At 40.4% G+C, this 22,490-nt stretch overlaps 1 protein-coding gene and 1 pseudogene across 2 annotated transcripts in view; one reads left to right on the top strand and one right to left on the bottom strand.

Moving 5' to 3' along the window:
• Positions 1-22,490, bottom strand: part of EFHB (EF-hand domain family member B) — a gene marked incomplete at both ends in the record, with an annotated part of 62,838 nt that overhangs the window by 21,337 nt on the left and 19,011 nt on the right. The window contains 3 exons of the mRNA XM_081283230.1: positions 11,866-11,933; positions 12,495-12,578; positions 17,151-17,277. Coding sequence (XP_081139356.1) covers positions 11,866-11,933; positions 12,495-12,578; positions 17,151-17,277 — 279 coding nt within the window. The remainder of the gene's footprint in view (positions 1-11,865; positions 11,934-12,494; positions 12,579-17,150; positions 17,278-22,490) is intronic.
• Positions 18,577-19,481, top strand: LOC308645182 (small ribosomal subunit protein uS5-like; annotated as a pseudogene). The gene is made up of 2 exons: positions 18,577-18,592; positions 18,714-19,481. The product of its transcript is annotated as a small ribosomal subunit protein uS5-like (transcript).

Here is a 22,490-nt window from a genome sequence, read left to right as displayed (position 1 = left end):
ACACCAGCAGGGGACCCAATCAGACAGAAACTTCTGTACTCATGTTCCTAAGCAGGGGACCCAATAGAAAAACTAAAAGAGACGCTTGGACAGAGGGGGCACCAATCAATAATAGTGGGGAGAGTGTGGACAGAAGAGAAGGAGGAAATCCCAGAGACCATAAAAAGAACAGGCCAAAAGTCCTCCACTAGATACCCAGATTTGGAGCCCCTTCTCTCTGGAGAAGTCTATCTCTGTTGCTTTTGCAATAAACCTCCTTCTTGGTTACTATCTCTGTCCAGTTCTTCAATTCTTTGCTGAAAAAGACAGTGAACCTAGCACCCCTAGATGGTAACAGCTCCATTAACTAAAAATCCTGACCCACAACATCAACTAGAGTTGACCTTGGTAAGTGTCACCAGAAAAGAATTTCTGCCTGGCCTATACGTTTCTCTGATTCCTGCTAAGACAGTTTTTTTTTTCAAATGTAAAATAACTACTTTAATGTATTACATTTATAATTTTTTTTAATTTTTATTGTTGGTTGTTCAAAACATTACATAGTTCTTGACATATCATATTTCACACTTTGATTCAAGTGGGTTATGAACTCCCATTTTTACCCCGTATACAGATTGCAGAATCACATCAGTTACACTTCCATTGATTTACATATTGCCACACTAGTGTCTGTTGTATTCTGCTGCCTTTCCTATCCTCTACTATCCCCCTCCCCTCACCTCTCCTCTTCTCTCTCTACCTCCTCTGCTGTAATTCATTTCTCCCCCTTGTATTATTTTTCCCTTACCCCTCACTTCCTCTTGTATGTAATTTTGTATAACCCTGAGGGTCTCCTTCCATTTCCATACAATTTCCCTTCTCTCTCCGTTTCCCTCCCACCTCTCATCCCTGTTTAACATTAATCTTCTTCTCATGCTCTTCGTCCCTACTCTGTTCTTAGTTACTCTCCTTATATCAAAGAAGGCATTTGGCATTTGTTTTTTAGGGATTGGCTAGCTTCACTTAGCATAATCTGCTCTAATGCCATCCATTTCCCTCCAAATTCTATGATTTTGTCATTTCTTAATGCAGAGTAATACTCCATTGTGTATAAATGCCACATTTTTTTTATCCATTCGTCTATTGAAGGGCATCTAGGTTGGTTCCACAGTCTTGCTATTGTGAATTGTGCTGCTATGAACATCAATGTAGCAGTGTCCCTGTAGCATGCTCTTTTTAGGTCTTTAGGGAATAGACTGAGAAGGGGAATAGCCGGGTCAAATGGTGGTTCCATTCCCAGCTTTCCAAGAAATCTCCATACTGCTTTCCAAATTGGCTGCACCAATTTGCAGTCCCACCAACAATGAACAAGTGTACCCTTTTCCCCACATCCTCTCCAGCACTTGTTGTTGTTGGACTTCATAATGGCTGCCAATCTTACTGGAGTGAGATGGTATCTTAGGGTGGTTTTGATTTGCATTTCTCTGACTGCTAGCGATGGTGAGCATTTTTTCATGTACTTGTTGATTGATTGTATATCCTCCTCTGAGAAGTGTCTGTTCAGGTCCTTGGCCCATTTGTTGATTGAGTTATTTGTTATCTTATTGTCTAATTTTTTGAGTTCTTTGTATACTCTGGATATTAGGGCTCTATCTGAAGTGTGAGGAGTAAAAATTTGTTCCCCGGATGTAGGCTCCCTATTTACCTATCTTATTGTTTCTTTTGCTGAGAAAAAAACTTTTTAGTTTGATTAAGTCCCATTTGTTGATTCTAGTTATTAACTCTTGTGCTATGGGTGTCCTATTGAGGAATTTGGAGCCCGACCCCACAGTATGTAGATCGAAGCCAACTTTTTCTTCTATCAAACACCATGTCTCTGATTTGATATCAAGCTCCTTGATCCATTTTGAGTTAACTTTTGTGCATGGTGAGAGAAAGGGATTCAGTTTCATTTTGTTGCATATGGATTTCCAGTTTTCCCAGCACCATTTGTTGAAGATGCTATACTTCCTCCATTGCATCCTTTAAGCCCCTTTATCAAATATAAGATAGTTGTAGTTTTGTGGATTGGTTTCTATGTCCTCTATTCTGTACCATTGGTCCACCCACCTGTTTTGGTACCAGTACCATGCTGTTTTTGTCACTATTGCTCTGTAGTATAGTTTGAAGTCTGGTATCGCTATACCGCCTGATTCACACTTCCTGCTTAGCATTGTTTTTGCTATTCTGGGTCTTTTATTTTTCCATATGAATTTCATGATTGCTTTCTCTATTTCTACAAGAAATGCCGTTGGGATTTTGATTGGCATTGCATTAAACCTATAGAGAACTTTTGGTAATATCGCCATTTTGATAATGTTAGTTCTGCTTATCCATGAAGAGGGTATATTTTTCCATCTTCTAAGATCTTCTTCTACTTCTCTCTTTAGGGTTCTGTAGTTTTCATTGTATAAATCTTTTACCTCTTTTGTTAGGTTGATTCCCAAGTATTTTATTATTTTTGAGGATATTGTGAATGGAGTGGTTGTCCTCATTTCCATTTCAGAGGATTTGTCGCTGATATACAGGAATGCCTTTGATTTATGCGTGTTGATTTTATATCCTGCCACTTTGCTGAATTCATTTATTAGCTCTAATAGTTTCTTTGTAGACCCTTTTGGGTCTGCTAGGTATAGAATCATGTCATCTGCAAATAGTGATAATTTAAGTTCTTCTTTTCCTATTTTTATGCCTTTAATTTCTTTCGTCTAATTGCTCTGGCCAGTGTTTCGAGGACTATGTTGAACAGAAGTGGTGAGAGAGGGCATCCCTGTCTTGTTCCAGATTTTAGAGGGAATGCCTTCAATTTTTCTCCATTCAGAATGATGCTAGCCTGAGGCTTAGCATAAATTGCTTTTACAATGTTGAGGTATGTTCCTGTTATCCCTAGTTCTTCTAGAGTTTTGAATATAAAGGGATGCTATACTTTATCGAATGCTTTTTCCGCATCTATCGAGATGATCATATGGTTCTTATCTTTAAGTCTATTGATGTGGTGAATAACATTTATTGATTTCCATATATTGAACCAGCCTTGCATCCTAGAGATGAATCCTACTTGATCATGGTGCACAATTTTTTTGATATGTTTTTGAATCCGATTCGCCAGAATTTTATTGAGGATTTTTACATCTATGTTCATTGAGATATTGGTCTGTAGTTTTCTTTCTTTGAAGTGTCTTTGTCTGGTTTAGGAATCAGGGTGATGTTGGCCTCATAGAATGAATTTGGAAGTTCTCCCTCTTTTTCTATTTCCTGAAATAGCTTGAAAAGTATTGGTATTAGTTCCTCTTTAAAGGTTTTGTAAAACTCTGCTGTATACCCATCCGGTCCTGGGCTTTTCTTAGTTGGTAGTCTTTTGATGGTTTCTTCTATTTCCTCAATTGATATTGGTCTGTTTAGGTTGTCTATATCCTCCTGACTCAATCTGGGCAGATCATATGACTTAAGAAATTTATCGATGCCTTCACTATCTTCTATTTTATTGGAGTATAAGGATTCAAAATAATTTCTGATTATCTTCTGTATTTCTGTAGCATCTGTTGTGATATTGCCTTTTTCATCCCGTATGCTAGTAATTTGAGTTCTCTCTCTTCTTCTCTTTGTTAGCATGGCTAAGGGTCTGTCGATTTTATTTATTTTTTTAAAGAACCAACTTTTAGTTTTATCAATTTTTTTAATTGTTTCTTTTGTTTCGATTTCATTAATTTCAGCTCTGATTTTAATTATTTCTTGCCTTCTACTTCTTTTGCTGTTGTTTTGCTCTTCTTTTTCTAAGATTTTGAGATGAAGTATGAGATCATTTATTTGTTGGTTTTTTATTTTTTTAAGGAATGAACTCCAAGAAATGAATTTTCCTCTTAGAACTGCTTTCAATGTGTCCCATAGAGTCCGATATGTTGTGTCTGTGTTTTCATTTATCTCTAAGAATTTTTTAATTTCCTCCTTGATGTCTTCTATAACCCATTGATAATTCAGTAACCTATTGTTCATTCTCCAAGTGATGCATGATTTTTCCTTCCTTCTTTTATCATTGATTTTCAGTTTCATTCCATTATGATCAGATAAGATGCATGGTATTATCTCTACTCCTTTATATTGTCTAAGAGTTGCCCTGTGACATAATATATGATCTATTTTTGAGAAGGATCCATGTGCTGATGAGAAAAAAGTGTAACTGCTTGATGTTGGGTGGTATATTCTATATATGTCCATTAAGTCTAGGTTATTAATTGTGTTATTGAGTTCTATAGTTTCCTTATTCAACTTTTGTTTGGAAGATCTGTCCAGTGGTGAGAGAGGTGTGTTGAAGTCTCCCATGATTATTGTATGGTGGTCTATTAGACTCTTGAACTTGAGAAGAGTTTGCTTGATGAACATAGCTGCACCATTGTTTGGGGCATATATATTTATGATTGTTATGTCTTGTTGGTGTATGGCTCCCTTGAGCAGTATGTAGTGTCCTTCTTTATCCCTTTTGATTAACTTTGGCTTGAAGTCTATTTTATTTGATATGAGTATGGACACTCCTGCTTGTTTCCGAAGTCCATATGAGTGATATGATTTTTCCCAACCTTTCACCTTCAGTCTATGTATGTCTTTTCCTATCAAATGTGTCTCCTGTAGGCAGCATATTATTGGGTCTTGTTTTGTGATCCATTCTACTAGCCTGTGTCTCTTAATTGGTGAGTTTAAGCCATTAACATTTATGGTTATTATTGAGATATGGGTTGTTCTTCCAGCCATATTTGTTTATTTATGTTACTAAACATGGTTTGTTTTCCTCTTTGATTATTTCCCCCCCCTTTACTGTCCTACCTCCCACTGTTGGTTTTCATTGTTATTTTCCATTTCCTCTTCCTGTAATGTTTTGCCGAGGATGTTTTGAAGAGATGGTTTTCTAGCTGCAAATTCTTTTAACTTTTGTTTATCGTGGAAGGTTTTAATTTCATCTTCCATCCTGAAGCTTAATTTCGCTGGATACACGATTCTTGGTTGGAACCCATTTTCTTTCAGTGTTTGAAATATGTTATTCCAGGATCTTCTAGCTTTCAGAGTCTGTGTTGAAAGATCAGTTGTTATCCTGATTGGTTTACCCCTAAATGTAATCTGCTTCCTTTCTCTTGTAGCTTTTAAAATTCTCTCCTTATTCTGTATGTTGGGCATCTTCATTATAATGTGTCTAGGTGTGGATCTCTTATGATTTTGCACATTCGGTGTCCTGTAGGCTTCTAGGATTTGGGATTCTGTCTCATTCTTCAAGTCTGGGAAGTTTTCTCCTATTATTTCATTGAATAGATTGCTCATTCCTTTGGTTTGGAGCTCTGTGCCTTCCTGTATCCCAATGACTCTTAAGTTTGGTCTATTTATATTATCCCATATTTCTTGGATGTTCTGCTCATGGTTTCTTAACAGTCTTGCTGAGCTGTCTATGTTCTTTTCAAGTTGAAATACTTTGTCTTCATTGTCTGATGTTCTATCTTCTAAGTGTTCTACTCTGTTGGTAGTATTCTCAATTGAGTTTTTAAGTTGGTTTATTGCTTCCTGTATTTCTAGGATTTCTGTTTGTTTTTTATAACCTCTATCTCCCTGTGTAATTGATCTTTTGCTTCTTGGATTTGTTTATGTAATTCATTGTCAAAGTGATCTTTCATTGTCTGATTTTGCTATCTCATGTCTTCCTTGAGACTCCAGATCATCTAAAGCATGCATATCCTGAATTCTTTATCTGACATTCCATCTGCTGCAGCTATTACCTCTTCTAAAGTTGAGTTGACCTGCATTGCTTGTGGTCCTTTCTTTCCTTGTCGTTTCATACTGCTCGCGTTTCTTTCTGCTTGGTGAAACTGTTGTGTTTTTGAAATTTTCCCCCTATTTATTTATATTGCTCTTGTATAGTTGAAAAGTCTCCCTTGCAGGGGCGGGCGGCGGCTGTGCTCCTCCTCCAATTGGGGAGATCTGTCTACCACGCTGGCGGGCCGCTGGGTCTGTTCTGTCGGTCAGTCACAGGTCTGCCTACCTTGCAGGCGCGGGCAGCGGCTCTGCTCTGCCCCTACTCCAATTGGGGTGACGTGACTACCACGCCAGCGGGTTGTTGGGCCTGTTCCGGATGCGGGCAGCGTCTCTGCTTGGCCCCTACTCCAAATGGGGTGACATGACTGCCACGCCGGTGGGTCACTGGGCCTGTTCCGGGCGCGGGCGGCAGCTCTGCTCGGCCCCTACTCCAGTCGGGGTGACGTGATACCACGCTGGCGGGTCGCTGGGCCTGTTCCGGGCACGGGCTGCAGCTCTGCTCTGCCCCTACTCCAATTGGGGTGACGTATCTACCACGCCGGCAGGCTGCTGGGCCTGTTCCGCCGGTCGGTCGCAGGTCTGCCTACCTTGCGGGCTCGGGCGGTGGCTCTGCTCTGCCCCTACTCCAATTGGGGTGACGTGGCTACCACGCCAGCGGGTCGTTGGGCCTGTTCCAGATGCGGGCGGCGGCTCTGTTCAGCCCCTACTCCAAATGGGGTGACTTGACTGTCACGCCGGCGGGTCGCTGGGCCTGATCTGGGCACGGGCGGCAGCTCTGCTCGGCCCCTACTCCAGTTGGAGTGACGTGACTACCACGCCATCAGGCCGCTGGGCCTGTTCCGGGCGCGGGCGAAGGCTCTGCTCCGCCCCTACTCCAATTGGGGTGACGTGTCTACCACGCCAGCAGGCCGCTGGGCCTGATCCGCTGGTCGGTCGCAGGCCTGCCCACCTTGCGGGCGCGAGTGGCGGCTCTGCTCTGCCCCTATTCCAATTGGGGTGTCGTGACTACCACGCCGGCGGGTCACTGGGCCTGTTCCAGGCACGGGCGGCGGCTCTGCTCGGCCCCTACTCCAATTGGGGTGACATGTCTACCACACCGGCAGGCCGCTGGGCCTAATCCACCAGTTGGTCACAGGTCTGCCTACCTTGCAGGCGCGGGCGGCAGCTCTGCTCTGCCCCTACTCCAATTGGGGTGACGTGGCTACCACGCCAGCGGGTCGTTGGGCCTGTTCCAGATGCGGGCGGCGGCTCTGCTCGGCCCCTACTCCAAATGGGGTGACGTGACTGCCACGCCCACGGACCGCAGGGCCTGTTCTGCCGGTCGGTCACAGGTCTGCCTACCTTGCAGGCGCGGGCGGCAGCTCTGCTCCGCCCCTACTCCAATTGGGGTGACGTGTCTACCACGCCGGCAGGCCGCTGGGCCTGTTCCGGGCGCGGGCAGCGGCTCTGCTCGGCCCCTACTCCAGTTGGGGTGATGTGGCTACCACGCCAGCGGGTCATTGGGCCTGATCTGGGCGCGGGCGGTGGCTCTGCTCGGCCCCTACTCCAATTGGGGTGTCGTGACTACCACGCCGGCGGGTTGCTGGGCCTGTTCCGGGCGTGGGCAGCGGCTCTGCTCGGCCCCTACTCCAGTTGGGGTGATGTGATACCACGCCGGCGGGTCACTGGGCCTGTTCCGGGTGCAGGCGGCGGCTCTGCTCTGCCCCTCTGGCCTCCACAGTATTCAGCAGGACCCGGACCGAGAAGCAGTTTCCGCGGGTTCTTTAGCCCTAGGCCAGAGCAGTTCCGGGAGCCGGAATTCGGCCACTCCTGGCTCGGTGTATGTTCTGATAGGAGCAGGCTCCAAGAAGCAGTTTCCGCCGGTTCTTTAGCACTGAGCCTGAGTAATTTGTCTGGGAGACGCAGGCGAATGGCAGCCTGAAATTACCTGTTCTATAGCTGAATGAGCTGCGATCAGTCGAAAACAGGGATGGTGACGTCAGCTCTCCAAGATGGTGGCCGCTGGCTTCCTCTGTGGTCTGACCGGTGTGGAGAACCGAACTGGACCACTTCCTTCCCCCGTCTCAAACCCAGAATTCAGCACTGAGTACAGTGATTACACAGCTGGCAGGAGCCCACAGAATCCACAGCGCTGTATCTTTGCATTGCTATCTCATCGTTTCCCAGCGCACACCACAGACTCTAGCTGCAGGGCGATTTGCTGAATAAGCAGCGTGACCCTCCATACTGACAAATCACTCGCGTTTGAGCCCCCGTAGCTCATCCTCGTGCAATGAAAATCCTTCTTCTAGGTTTTGGAGCACCTTGATTTTGCTGGAAATTCCTAACAAGATAGCTTTTAGCGGTTCTAACTCGTCATTCTCCTGCACAGTGATGCGGTACACGGGGGTGATGCACTCCCTTCGCCGCCATCTTCCCTACTCCTCCCAAGACAGTTTTTTTGAAGCAAGTCATGCTGGCAGTTGATTGTGATGTCCTGAGTGAATTAATTAAAATTACAACATTCGTTGCAGTTACGTACGAGTAATTAATATCTACACCTACTCCATGTAAGTCATAATGCTAGGCTCTGTCAGGGTCACTTTTAATAGGTACTCATAACACCTGTAAATTACTTATTTATTATCAAATTGGGAATTAATTATGCACATTCTGGTAAAAGTCTTCTCTAAAAGACTTTTCCCCCTCTGGAAAGGCCCTGAGTATAGGTAAAAAAAAAAAAAAAAAAATCCCACAACTAATGTTGGTTCCAAGAAGGGCAAATGCCTCAGACCAAGGACATCTGACACAGGTCAGCTACCATCAGATCATCCTAAAGTGGGGGAAAAAACACACACAAGAAATGCTCTTGGAATGAAATTCAAGACTTCTAGGAAAGCCAGGTGCAGTGGTACACACTTATAGCCCCAGCTACTCAGGCGACTGAGGCAGGAGAATCCCTTGAGCTCAAAAGTTTGAGATCAGTCTAGGCAACACAGCATCTCAAAAAACAAACAAACAAAAAATAAATAAATAAATAAGTGGGAGGAAGAAGAGAAGGGATAGAAGAAGCAGAAAGAAAAGAGTAACTTATTAATTTTTCAGATAGTCTGACCTTTCTCTCCTTCACACCCCTTCCTCAGATATAAACCCTTTCAGTGGCTATTTGTGTGATGAAGGTTTCCTTCTATAAAATGGCTCCAAGTTGAGTACTTTTTATCTTCAGAAGCCTTTGCCTCCATTACCACCCAAGGATAATAATTTAAATAGTTATTTTTCAATTCTAGTTGTTTCCCCACCACACTCACTAGATTTAACTGCCTGGTGGGTAAGACCTATACAATTACCTTCTTTTGTTCTGGTCCTGAAATAACATTTATGAAGCTGACATCAAATCATTTCCAAAGAACTGAAACCAGAAATACAAGACCTGACCCTAAGAGAGAGACCCATGACCTATCTACCACACCATGTGGTCAGAAAAGCTAAACTGGCTCCTTTACTACTTGGCCCACAACCAATTCCCATGATGCACCACTGCCACCTGCCTTGATTCTCCTTCATCTTGTCTCTGCCCTAGTACATTCTGGGAGCCAGGGAGACCTTGCACATTTCCTAAAGTCATCGTTTTTTGTTATTGTTGCTTTGTTTCTTTTCTTTTTCCAATGCAAGGCAAGCACTCTACCACTGAACTACATCCCCAGCCCTTTTTATTTATTTGTTTTATTTTATGACAGGGTCTTGCTAAATTGCCCAGGCTGGCCTCAAACTTCAATCCTCCTGCCTCAACCTCCCAAGTACCAGACATTACAGGAGTACACCACCATGCTGGGTTCCTAGAGTCATCTTAATATAAACAGTAACTCCAATAACATGAAGAATAACTTCACCCTAGGGACTGAAGCATTCTTTGTTAAAATAAGATTGACTTTATTTTCCTCAGTAAAGATAAAGGGTAAAGCCAGTCCCAATATGTCCCTGGTAGCAGGCAAACCCTGGAGCTTGCCACAGAAGAGATGTTACTAGATAACACCAATAATAGTTACAAAAGGCTGGAGCTAGAGTAATCTGTATCCATTTGTGAGTTAAAAAAAAAAATTCAGAAGGATTTTTTGTACTCTTTCAAAGTAATACAATATAACACCATGGCTGGTATTTATACTTACACATTTTTAAGTTATTAATTTTTCATTTTAAAAGATTTTATCATTAAATGTGTAACAATAGCATTAATCAATCAAGAAATTTGTTGGACTGTGAGTGTAGCTCAGCGGTAGAGTATTTGTCTCGCATATGTGAGACAAATAAGTGAGGTCTGGGTTCAATACCCCCCACCACCAAAATTTAAAAAAAAAAATTGTTGATGTAAAATGGTAAACTGTGTACTGAATACATCAATTCATGCTATAAATATTGGTCAAAGATGTACCCATGTCTGGACCCTATGGTTCTAACAGATAGTAAGACCAACCACCCAACAACATGAAACTTGCTCTCAAATAGGCAGAATTTACCATGATTAAATTTACTTGTTTTTAGGCTAATTGATGGATTTCTCAATTTTCCCTTACGCACTCCAAAAGACATTAAGAATCTCTGAGATGGACAGTCTTATGGTTTAGATCTGAAATGTCCCCCAAATGTCATGTGAAGTCTGCCTTGACAGCCTGTGGCACTGTTGTAAGTGGTAGAACCCTTAGGAGGTAGAGCCTAATGGAAAGTTAGCCCATTGGGGACATACCTTTGAAGGGGATATTGGGACCCTTACTCCTTACTCTCTTTTTTTTCTTCCTGGTCACCATGAGCTGAATAGATCTCCTTCTGTCATGTGCTCCCCTCTCTTGTGTTCTGCCCCACATTAGGCCCAGAGTGACAGGAAAAAGTGACTATAGACTGAAATCTCTGAAACAATGAGCCAAAATTAAACCTTTCCTCCTGTTAAGTTGATTTATCCCAGGTATTCCACCACAGCAACAGAAAGCTAACACAGATAGGCATCCATTAAACACATAAGAGTTCATCTAAAAAAAGAACCAAAATACAATTTCTTAATGTGATAATTAATGATGCTCCAAAATACTGTTTTAAATAAACTCAATAATTACTTGTTTTAATTCTCGGTGAGCAAACCTTCGATAAAATATTTTCAATAGCAGTTTTTAAGTTTAAGCATATAACTGGTTGTGGTGAGGCACACCTGTAATCCCAGCGACACTGGAGACTGAGGCAGCAGGATCACATGTTCAAGGTCAGCCTAGGAAATTTAGCAAGACCCTGTCTCAAAACAAAATTTTAAAAAGGCCTGGGAATGCCAGGCATAGTGGCACAAACTGGTAATCCCAGCAACTGGGGAGGCTGAGGCAGGAGAATCACAAGTTCAAGGCCAGCGTCAGCAACATAATGAGGTCCTAAGCAACTTAGTGAGAACCTGTCTCAAAATTTAAAACATAAAAAGGCTGGGGACATGGCTCATGTGTAAAGTGTCCCCAGGTTCAATTCCTGATACTAAAAACAAAACCAAAAGAAATAAAAAAAACTACAGGGGGCTAGGGTTGTGGCTCAGTGCAGAGCACTCGCCTAGCATGTGTGAGGCACTGGGTTCGGGCCTTAGCACCGCATACAAAAATAAATAAAATAAAGGCAAGATGTTCATCTACAACTACCAAAAAAAAAAAAAAAAAAAAAAAGTTTTTTTCAAAGCCTTAACTACACCTATGGTATTTGTTTCAAAGGCTTTAAACTGTTCCTATTTCAAAGAGTATGAACATTTTTTTTCTTATATTACATATTTTTTTCTCTAATTTTAATGCAAAATTTTAAGCCTTTACAAGTAGAAGCTTTTTTTGTTTGTTTTATTTTTTTGAGATGGGGTCTTGGTATGTTCCCAGGGCTGGACTTGAACTCTTCATCCTTCGTCTTTAGCTTCCCAAATAACTGGGATTACTGGTGTGCAACACCTCACCTGGCTCTAAAACTAGAAGCTTTTAGAAGACATTAAGCTTTGCTGAATAACTTTATGGGGATTTTGAGATATTTTTTTCATTTTTTTGTTAAAGAGAAAGTTTGTATACTTACCATATTCCTCAGGATGGAGACAAGCTCCAAATGTGTAGCCTGGGGGAACGTTCATTGTTTCTGCAATGCTACCAAAGAAAACACATCCTTTAGTTCAAGTACCCACCATACAGCACGCCCGGAATTTTGAATATGTTTATCATATGTTCATAGTAGCCTATATTTTCTCTTCTAGGTAAACTGTGAAGATAAAACAAAAGTTCTCCAAAAGATCTTTTTTTAACATCTATTTGCATTAACAATGACTGAAGGCTTTCACTGTCTTTGACTAGCACAAACTTAAAACACACACACACACACACACATTCAAAGCAAAATTATTCATATATATATATATATATATATATATATATATATATATAGAGAGAGAGAGAGAGAGAGAGAAGACAGACAAGAATACAAACAATGTTAAATTCCTGTTATCACATATCACAGAAATGAAGCTTTATGAAATATTATCCGTCCTTCCACCTTGGAGAAACACTAACATTTCCCTTGATAAACAACAAGGTAATGATTTTCTTATTTAATAGACAGAATCTAATGGAACACAAGCCAGCATTTTACAAAAAGTTCTTTTCAAATTTAAGGCAGAGACACTAATGATATAAAGTTAACTGTTAACTTACGGATCTAACACTTTCCCAAGTTTATGTTGAAACTTTTCTTTGAAATCATCCACTCTCTTGGATACAACCTTAGCTCCTCTTTTCCTACAAAATTGGAAAATTGTCAGATATTTTGTCAAATATTGTCAGATATTTCAGGTAATAGAAATTACCTAAGGATTCTAGGCTGCCAGATACATATGTAGTAAGGAATTCCATGTACCAATGAACAGATTTAGTTTCAAAATAAATTCTATCCTAAAAAGAAGCTTTAAGTATTCACTTTTCTATCATTAAGTTACACTGTATTTAAAAAATACATTTTGATTAAAAATGAACATCTTTTTTTCTTTTTTTTCCTTTTTTTTTTTTTTTTTTTTGTGGTGCTGGGGATTGAACCAGGGTCTTGTGCATGTGAAGCAAGCACTCTACCAACTGAGCTATATCCCCAACCCTTGATTAAAAATGAAACAAGCAAAATTAAAAATACTTTCAACAAATTACAACAAAGTATTAATTATTTCTAAGTGTAACTTTTAAATTTCCAAAAGAAAATTAATTATCAAATAAATATAAGCAGCAGATAACTCATCTAGTAAGTAAACAGAGCAAAATTATAATCCTCTTGTAATAAAATAAATGTGAAATAAAAAATAACAAATGACCTTTTTTAACCTAGTAAAAAAGGAGGGAGAGAATATTGAACAAATATACAGTCTGGGGCTGGGGCTGGGGTTAGAGCTTTCACCTAGCACATGTGAGTGCTAGGTTTGATCCTCAGCACCACATAAAAATAAATAAATAAATAAATAAATAAATAAAAGGTATTGTGTCCACCTATGACCAAAAAAATTAAAAAAAAAGAATACACTCTGCATGAATTTTAAGCTCTGATTATGAACCATACACAGCAATATAAAATTGTTTTATGCTAAATGAAAAATCAGAATATAAAACAACATTACATCCTGGTGAAAACTATGCAAAAATCTATGTAAAAAGCCACACTAGAAAGAAATACACACATTAAAATAATAATAGTTGAATTAAAGTGACAAGATTATGGGTGATTTTATTTTGCCATTCTCTGTAATATAATTTTGTTACTTTCACTGTTGTGATTAAATGAATAAAATTTCTTTTGAAAACTAGAATTACAATGCTACTATTTAATGACATTAAAATTAATAAATTCTCTATTGTTGTGCTAAGACTAAAAACAATGAATGTTAAGTTCTTAAACTCCATTTGCTTTTAAAAATATTTTCTATACTATTGAAATTCCGAGCTGAATAAATTTCTGGAGAAGAGTGACACTCTGTGGAGAAACAAAAGAAGAAATGGAAAGTAATTCATCTCATTTCTTCATTTCCTTCCCATTTGTTGGGGGGGAAAGCACATGAGTAAAGTCTGAATAAATCAATGACAGTTTAAGGGCCGTAATTTGAACAAATAGATTGGACAATCTAAAAATCAGTTCCAAGGGGCTTAATTAGGAACATGCAGGGACAATAAGAATAAGAATTGTGAGGCACAAAGCCTACTCTTTCTAGGCTAAAGGTGACTGGATTACGCTCCTGGGAGAATCAGGAAGTGTCTGTGAGTAGCCAGGCATGTCAGAATATCAAGAACTACAAAATCACTACCCAACCTCACAGTATTCACTAATGAATTCAGAAAAAGTTTTTGTGCACTGCCGGTGAACTTACACACACACACACACACACACACACACACACACACACACACTCCTACCATCTGATGATCAAACAGAGGTCATAAAAAGAATATAGAGATCATTTTACAGTGTAAATATACCCCTTAGAAGTTGAGAGTAAACCAATTTCACACTAAAATAGTGCATTTAAAATGAGATGCCTTAAAATGTAAACAAGTATGTTTGACTTCAAGTTTATAACCTAAATAACACTGAAGAATGAAGTAGTGAGCTTTTCTTGAAATCTGACAAGCCAAAGGAATTAGGAATTCCTCTACAGCTTTAGCAATAATATTCCAATTCAGTTTCAAAATACAAAAAGTATGATCTAATAAAACGATGTTTTGCAAAACATGTTCCCTTGGGAATGAAGATAAGTTGGAAGGATGGATGTCCTGCATATTGCTATTGCTGCTCTATATCACACACACACACACACACACACACACACACACACACACACACACACAAATATACACACACACACACATACACACACACACACATATATATATACATATGTATATGATAAACCATGTTTGTCATCTCCCTTCAAGTACCAATTTCTACATTATATTTTATTATAACTCCTTATGTCCTTCTTCTGCAACTTGGTACCTGGGATTAAAAATAGGGGCACTATAACACTGAGCTACACACAGCTCCACTACTTTTTATTTTTTTATTCTGAGATAGGGTCTCGCTAAACTGCCCAGGCTGGCCTCAAATTTGTGATCCTCCTGCCTCACCCTTCAGTGCAGCTAGGATTGTGGAATGCACCACGACACCTGATCAAGTTCTTAAATACCTAAATCATATCTTCATGCTTTCCTTTATTGCATGGTTTAATCATTTTAATAATGATAAAGTAATAGGTATGTTACATGAGTGCTTTTTCTATATCCTAAAGAAAAAATATCTAATACAAGTTTAATATTAGAAGAATTTATATTTTATTATTTATATTTATATTTTGTTTAATTATATTTATATTTTATGTCTGGTATATTCCTTGTTTTTTCATAATTCAAGTATCAGAGACTCACATAAGAAAGGAGTAAAAAAGGAATATAAATCATAAACATGTGATAACAGTATCAAGTGCCTATAAACCTGGTGTAGTGGTAAGGGCAGTCACTGGACCCACACTTCCTAGGTATGGATCCTACTGCCAGTACTCCTTAACTGCATGATCTTAGGCAAATTATTTGACCCCTATGTTCCTTGGGTTATTCATCTATAAAATGGGAAGGATAAATCTAAAGTATACCTACAACATAGAGTTATTGATAGGATGAAACTAAAAATATATAAAGTGTTTAGAATTTTGACTCTATAGTTGAGAGCTGTTGTTATCAGAGCAGGCAAAGATTTTAAAAAGTGAGGAAGTTGAGATCTATGGAAACGTAAACTTTGCAGGTATGACCCATGAAAACCTAGAGGGCCAATGTTTCCTTTAAAGAGGGCAGAAATGGAATGGATTCCTGACAAAACTAGACCCCTTATATTAGGTTTTTTTTTTTAATATTTATTATTTTTTAGTTCTCGGCGGACACAACATCTTTGTTGGTATGTGGTGCTGAGGATCGAACCCGGGCCACACGCATGCCAGGCGAGCGCACTACCGCTTGAGCCACATCCCCAGCCCTTAGTTTTTTTTTTTAATAAAGCTGATATATTTCATTTTATTATGCGGTTGCTATAACAAATTACCACAAACGGGCTTAAAACAACAGTAATGTTCTCTCACAGTTCTGGAGGCCCAAAGTCTGAAATCAAAGTGTCATCAAGGTCACATTTCCTCCAAAGGGGAGAATACATTTTTTACTTCTCTCAAAATCTGATAGCTGTCAGCATTGATGGTGTTCTTGGTTTATAGCCACATCACTCCAATTTCTGCCTCTTTCTTCTATCACCTTCTCTGTTTTCCTCTTCTGCCTCAACTCTCCCTCTGACCTTCTAAGAATACTTATCATTAGAGGTAGGGCCCACCCAGATAATACAGAATAATCTCTTTCATATCCAGATTTTTAAGTTAATTACATCTACAAAGATCCTTTTTCTACATAAGGTAACATTCATAGTTCTAGGAATTAGGACACAGCATATCTTATTTGGGAAGAGGGGTACCTGTATTTACAATCTTCAACGCACTATACCAATATTATTTTTTAATCATAACAGGAAATCTATATTTTTAAGAACATAAAACATTTATGTGTTGGTCATATATAAAATATACAACAGGAAATGAAAAACTAAGTACCGTATTTTAGCATTCCAGGAAAGTAGTCATATATAAATGAAGACATAAAAAGGTCAAAATTTGCAAAAGTTAATAGATAGATAGATGTTCAGGTAACCAAATAACTTAAAAGTTGAATAATAAATATGAGATCAACTCTATGTGGCATAATTGGCCTGGAAGAGATGTAAAAGTTCATTATCTTTAAGAATCATAAATATAGTTGACCCTTTAAGTTTATAACATGCATACATGTATTTGTATTTGCTTGTGAAGTCATGAAATAATTTTAGAATGATGCAAACAAGGCACACCTTTAGTCCCAGCTACTCCAGAGGCTGAAGCAGGAGATTATAAGTTCAAGGCCAGCAATTTAGCAAGACCCTGTCTCACAATAAAAACTAAAAAAAAAAAAAAAAAAAAAAAAAAGCTGGAGATGTAACTCAAAGTGATAAAGTATCTCTGGGTTCAACCCCTAATACCCAAAGGCTGGGGGGAAAAAAATGAATGGTATGAACAACAAACAGTATCATATTTGCCTCTGGATGAACTGGGCAGAATGGGTGCCAAAATTATTTCACTGCATAATTTTTTCTAATTTTATGCTTGAATTTTGTCAATGTATTCTCTCTTTTAAAAAATATTAAAAATAAAAATTAAGTCTAAATGTCAAATATCTAACATTTGTTCCTGAACACGACACAATCAAACTTACATTTGTAGTTCATGGAGCCAATATAAACTTTTTGCCATGTTTCGTCCATCAGTAAAATGTGGTGTTGGAACTCCATACAAATTAAACCTATGGAAATTCGGGTTATACTTTCGGTTCTTTACTTCTCCTGTTGGAGGGGAGGAGGACAAGGGTGAGTGGGTGGGAGGAAGACTTCTGACTTAAACAACAAAAATAATAACCTTATCTTGCAAGAAGCACATTATGTTCTTATTAACATTGAAAATGAGAGTGGGACAAAGAATGAAACTGTTAACAGTACAGGGAATTATGCAGATTTGATATAGACAATAGAAGCATTCCCCCACATGACTTGGGAGACTGGTGAAATGCTATATACAAGAGTTCTTGTGTTTGGAAAGCTGTATGTAGAAAACTCCAAAGATTTCACCAAAAAACTGTTAGAACTAATTAACAAATTCAGAAATGTTGCAGGATACAAAAATCAACATAAAAAATCCATGGAATTTCTATATAAAATTATCTAAGGCTGGGGATGCAGCTCAGTGGCAAATCACTTGCCTAAAATAAACAAAGCCCCAAGTTTAATACCCAGCACTGCAAAAATAAAAATAAACTACCTGTTTAAACACACACCTGTAATCTTTGGAGGCTAAGGCTAGAGGATGGCAAGATGGAGACCATCAAGACCCTATCTCAAAATAAAACTTTTTGTTTTAAAAAAAGGACTGGGGTCAGCTGGGGTTGTGGCTCAGTGGTAGAGTGCTTGCACAGCATGGGTGAGGCACTGGGTTTGATTCTTGGCACCACGTATAAATATATAAAGGTCCATGGACAACTAAAAAAATTTTTTTAAAAAAAGGGCTGAGAATATAGCTCCATAGTAAAGCACCCCTGGGTTCAATTCCTAAAAGAAAGAAATTACTTATCTAAAAGCCAAATCAAGAAAGCAGTCTTATAACAACTGCATCGGTCAATCAAATACTTAGGAATAAACTTTAGTGGTTTCTTTTGTTGTTATTGTTTTTTTTTAATTTTTTAATATTTATTGTTTAGTTTTTGGTGGACACAACATCTTTATTTGTATGTGGTGGTGAGGATCGAACCCAGCGCCTCGCACATGCCAGGCGAGCGCACTACTGCTTGAGCCACATCCCCAGCCCTATTGTTTTGTTTTTGACACAGGGTCTCACTGTGTTTACCAGGCTGGTCTCAAACAGCTAGACTCAAGCAATCCTCCTACCTCAGTCTTCTGAGTTGCTGGGTGCACACCACCATGCCTGGCACTAAGGAATAAATTTAATATAGAAAGTAAAAATCTGTATAGTGAAAACTACAAAACACTGATGAAAGAGGGCACAGCTAAATGAAAAGGTATTTCATATTCATGGATTGGAAGAATTTATATGGCTAACATGTCCATACTGTTTCTTCTCTGGGTAACCAAATGGTGGATGATATAGGTACAGCAGGAAGCCTTGAAGGCCCCCAAAAGGGAAGGCAGTGGTGGCTTCCACAGAGGCCTGGACAGCAGCCTCTGAGGCCACAGTCAGGACCAGGGCTGTGGCCATGTGGCTCCCAGAGGCAAAGCTCAGGACAAAGCATGGATCCCCAACACCAAGCTGGGCTCTGTGGACAAGGACTTGAGAACCAAGACTCTGGAGTATATCTCTTTCTTCGCCCTGCCCACCAAGGAGTCTGAGAACACTGACTTTCACCTGGGGGCATCACTCAAGGATGAAATTTTGAAGAGCATGCCTGCCCAGAAACACCTCAGACCAAGTTGGTCCTGGCCAGCAGACTGTCTCAAGGCATTTGTTACTATCAGGGACTACAATGCTTAGGTGGGTCTTAGAGTTAAAGGCTCCAAGGAGGTAGCCACTGCTATTAGAGGAGCCATCATTCTGGCCAAGCTCTCCATTGTGCCTGTGCAGAAAGGCTACAGTGGGAACAAGATTGGCAAGCCCCACGCTATCCCTTGCAAGGTGATAGTACACTGTGATTCTGTGCTGGTGTGCCTCATCCTTGCCCCCAGAGGCACTGCCATGGTCTTGTTCCCCACCATATCAGTGCCCACGAAGCTTCCATGAAGGCTGGTATTGATGACTGTTATACTCTGCCAGGGGCTGCACTGCCACCTTGGGCAATTTCATCAAGGCCACCTTTGATGCCATCTCCAAGACATACAGCTACCTGACCCTCAATTTCTAGAAAAACATTGTGTTCACCAAGGTTCCCTATCAGGAATTCACCAACCATCTTGTGAAAACCCACACCACAGTCTCTGTGCAGAGGACCCAGGCTTCAGCTGTGGCTACAATGCAGTGTTTTTATATAAGAAAAATAAAGTGAATGAAACCTAAGAAATAAATAAATAAATAGATAGATAGATATATAAATAAATAAATGATAGAATGTCCATACTACTCAAGGTAATATACAGATTCAACTCAATTCCTTTCAAAATTCCAAGAGCAAGTTTCACAGAAATAGAAAATTCACAAAAGAACCCAAACAGCCAAAGCAATCTTGAAAAAGAAAATTTAGGGGAATCACACTTTCTTATCTAAAATTGTATCACAAAGGCTGGAGAGATAGATCAATGGTAGAGCATATGCTTAGCACTCACAAACTTCTGGGCTCAATCCTCAGCCCCCCAAAAATAATAAAAATAAAACAAAATAAAATTATATTACAAAGCTATAGTGATAGAAAAAAAGAATGGCATGGGGCTCGGAATGTGGCTCGAGTGGTAGTGCGCTCGCCTGGCATGCGTGGGGCACTGGGTTCAATCCTCAGCACCACATAAAAATAAAATAAAGATATTGTGTCCACCTAAAACTAAAAAATAAACCAAAAAAGAAAAAAAAAAGGATGGCACCAGGATAAAAACAGACATGTAAACTAGTGGCACAGAATAGAGAATCCAGAAATAAATCCAAACATATATAATCAACTAATTTTTAACAACACCACCCAGAAAAAGATAAAATGGGGTAAAGGTAGTCTCAACAATAAATGGTGCTGGAAAACCAAATTTCCAACTGCAAAAAAAAAAAAAAAAAAAAAAAAATTAAATTGAACCCTTATCCTATACCATACCCAAAAATTAACTCAATTCAAAATTGAAAAAAAGACTTAAACTTAAGACCTGAAACCATAAAACTCCTAATAGAAAACAAACAGTGAAAGCTCCTTTACATTGGCCTTGGTATTTGATTTTTTAGATATCACATCAAAAATTCAGGCTACAAAAACATAAATAAATAAATAAATAAATAAATGGAACAACATCAAATTAAAAACTTATTAAACACATGCCTGTAATCCCAGCATCTTGGGAGGCTGAGGCAGGAGGATAGTGAGTTCAAAGCCAGTCTCAGCAACTTAGGGAAGTCTTAAGCAACTCAGTGAGACCCTGTCTCCAAACAAATTATAAAAAGGGATAAGAGGTTATGAGGGGAATGGGATAACAAACATGGAGGGAAATGAATTACAGTAGATGGGGTAGAGAGAGAAGATGGGAGGGGAGGGGAGGGGGGATAGTAGAGGATAGGAAAGGTAGCAGAATACAACAGTCACTAATATGGCAGTATGTAAAAATGTGATGTGTAACCGATGTGATTCTGCAATCTGTATTTGGGGTAAAAATGGGAGTTCATAACCCACTTGATTCTAATGTATGAAATATGATTTGTCAAGAGCTTTGTAATGTTGTGAACATCCAATAAAAAAAAAAAAAAGGGTTGGGTGCTGAGAGCCATAGCTAAGTAAGAATGACGCATGGCATGACCCAAATCATTTGCAGTGACATTGCATGAAAGGTGACCTTGCTCAAGGACCAGGGCAGATCCGGGTTTAGGGCAGATCAGGGTTTAGGGTTTAGGTTCCAGGTTTAAGGTGGACCCTGCTGGGAATAGGGCGTATCCTGCTGCCTCAGGCGCCCCGCCCACTCCTTGAGTTCCCGTTGAGTTCTCGCAGGATTCAGAGAGTATTTTGGGATGCAGAGCCCAGTGGAAGTGTGAATTTTCCCAGAACGTGCTTGTAGGGTGCCGGTGACAGTTCGAGAATAAAGAATTGCTGTTTGAATCTACAAGGTGTGTGGTGGCTCGTGATTTTGTGCCCAGCCAGACTGCGGCAGTTGGGGATGTGGTTCAGGGTTCAGTCCCCAGTACTAAAGGTGGGGAAAAAACTAACATAAGCACAGCAAAGGAAACAATCAACAAAATAAAAAGCTAACCTACATGTTGGGAAAAATATTTACAGACTTCCGGACCCGGGGGCTTAAACATGGATGTGAGTTGAAGAACCTCCGGATCCGTGGGCCTAAACATGGAAACCTGAGGAACTTCTGGATGCTATGGCCTAAACATGGATGTGCACCCGAGGAACTTTTGGATCCGGGCGCCTAAACATGGACGTGCACCTTTGAAACTTCTGGATCCGGATCCGGGGGTCTAAACACGGATGTCTGAGAAACTTCCGGATCTGGGGGCCTAAATATGGACACTTGAGGCACTTCCGAATCCGAGGGCCTAACCATGGATGTGTTCATGGAACTTCTGGGTCCTTGTGCCTATAAAGGGCAGGGTGTGACTCTCAGAAGGGTCGTGGCCCATGAAGGGGAGCTGAATATGGGGCCTGTTGGAGGGCAGACTGAGCTGTCGCACCCTGAACTTGAATGTGACGGTGGCCTCACTTCCCGGCCTTCCCCTGGGTGTCACTTCTCCCCTTCCAGGCAGTGCCAGGGAGGAAGTGAGACCAGGCACAGGGGCCAGGCCCTGAAGAGGGACACAGTTATCTCCTCACTTAGCCAAGCGCCCAGCCTGGCTGGGGATGGGGACATCTTATGACACTAGCTGCCTCCTGCATCCCTGCCCCAGGACCTCAGGGACCACAGGCAGGGAGTTGTTGCCATGATTCTCCCCTGGCTGTTGACCCTCAGCCCTGGAGTCTGCCCAGAGAGAGCTCTGTCTCCCAGAGGGTCATGGGGCCCCTGTGACCTGCTGCTCCTTACCCATTGTCATCCTGGGCAAGCACAGGTCAGGACACCAGATGCTACTGAGAGTGACATCTCCTGGATGGGTGGCTGAGGACTTTGCCTCTGTCCCCAGGCCTCAGACACTGGATGATCCCTCCCAGAGACAGAAAATAACCCCACACTGCCCAAGACTTATTTTTAAGCTTTGGATTCTGTAATTTTCCTGCTTCCACCTTCTTTGTGAAGCCAGTTTTTCAACAGAGACAATATTGGGGGAGAGGGGGGACACAACATGGAGTCAATCAAACCAAGCTGACACATCTGGTCCTCCAATAGAAATCTGGATTGGAGGGAGAACAGCCATTCTCAACTGGAAATAG

This window comes from Spermophilus citellus, assembly GCF_964194105.1.
Source record: "Spermophilus citellus genome assembly, chromosome: 3".
NCBI classification, from domain to species: Eukaryota; Metazoa; Chordata; class Mammalia; order Rodentia; family Sciuridae; genus Spermophilus; species Spermophilus citellus.
This window is presented reverse-complemented; position numbering and strand designations above follow the sequence as displayed.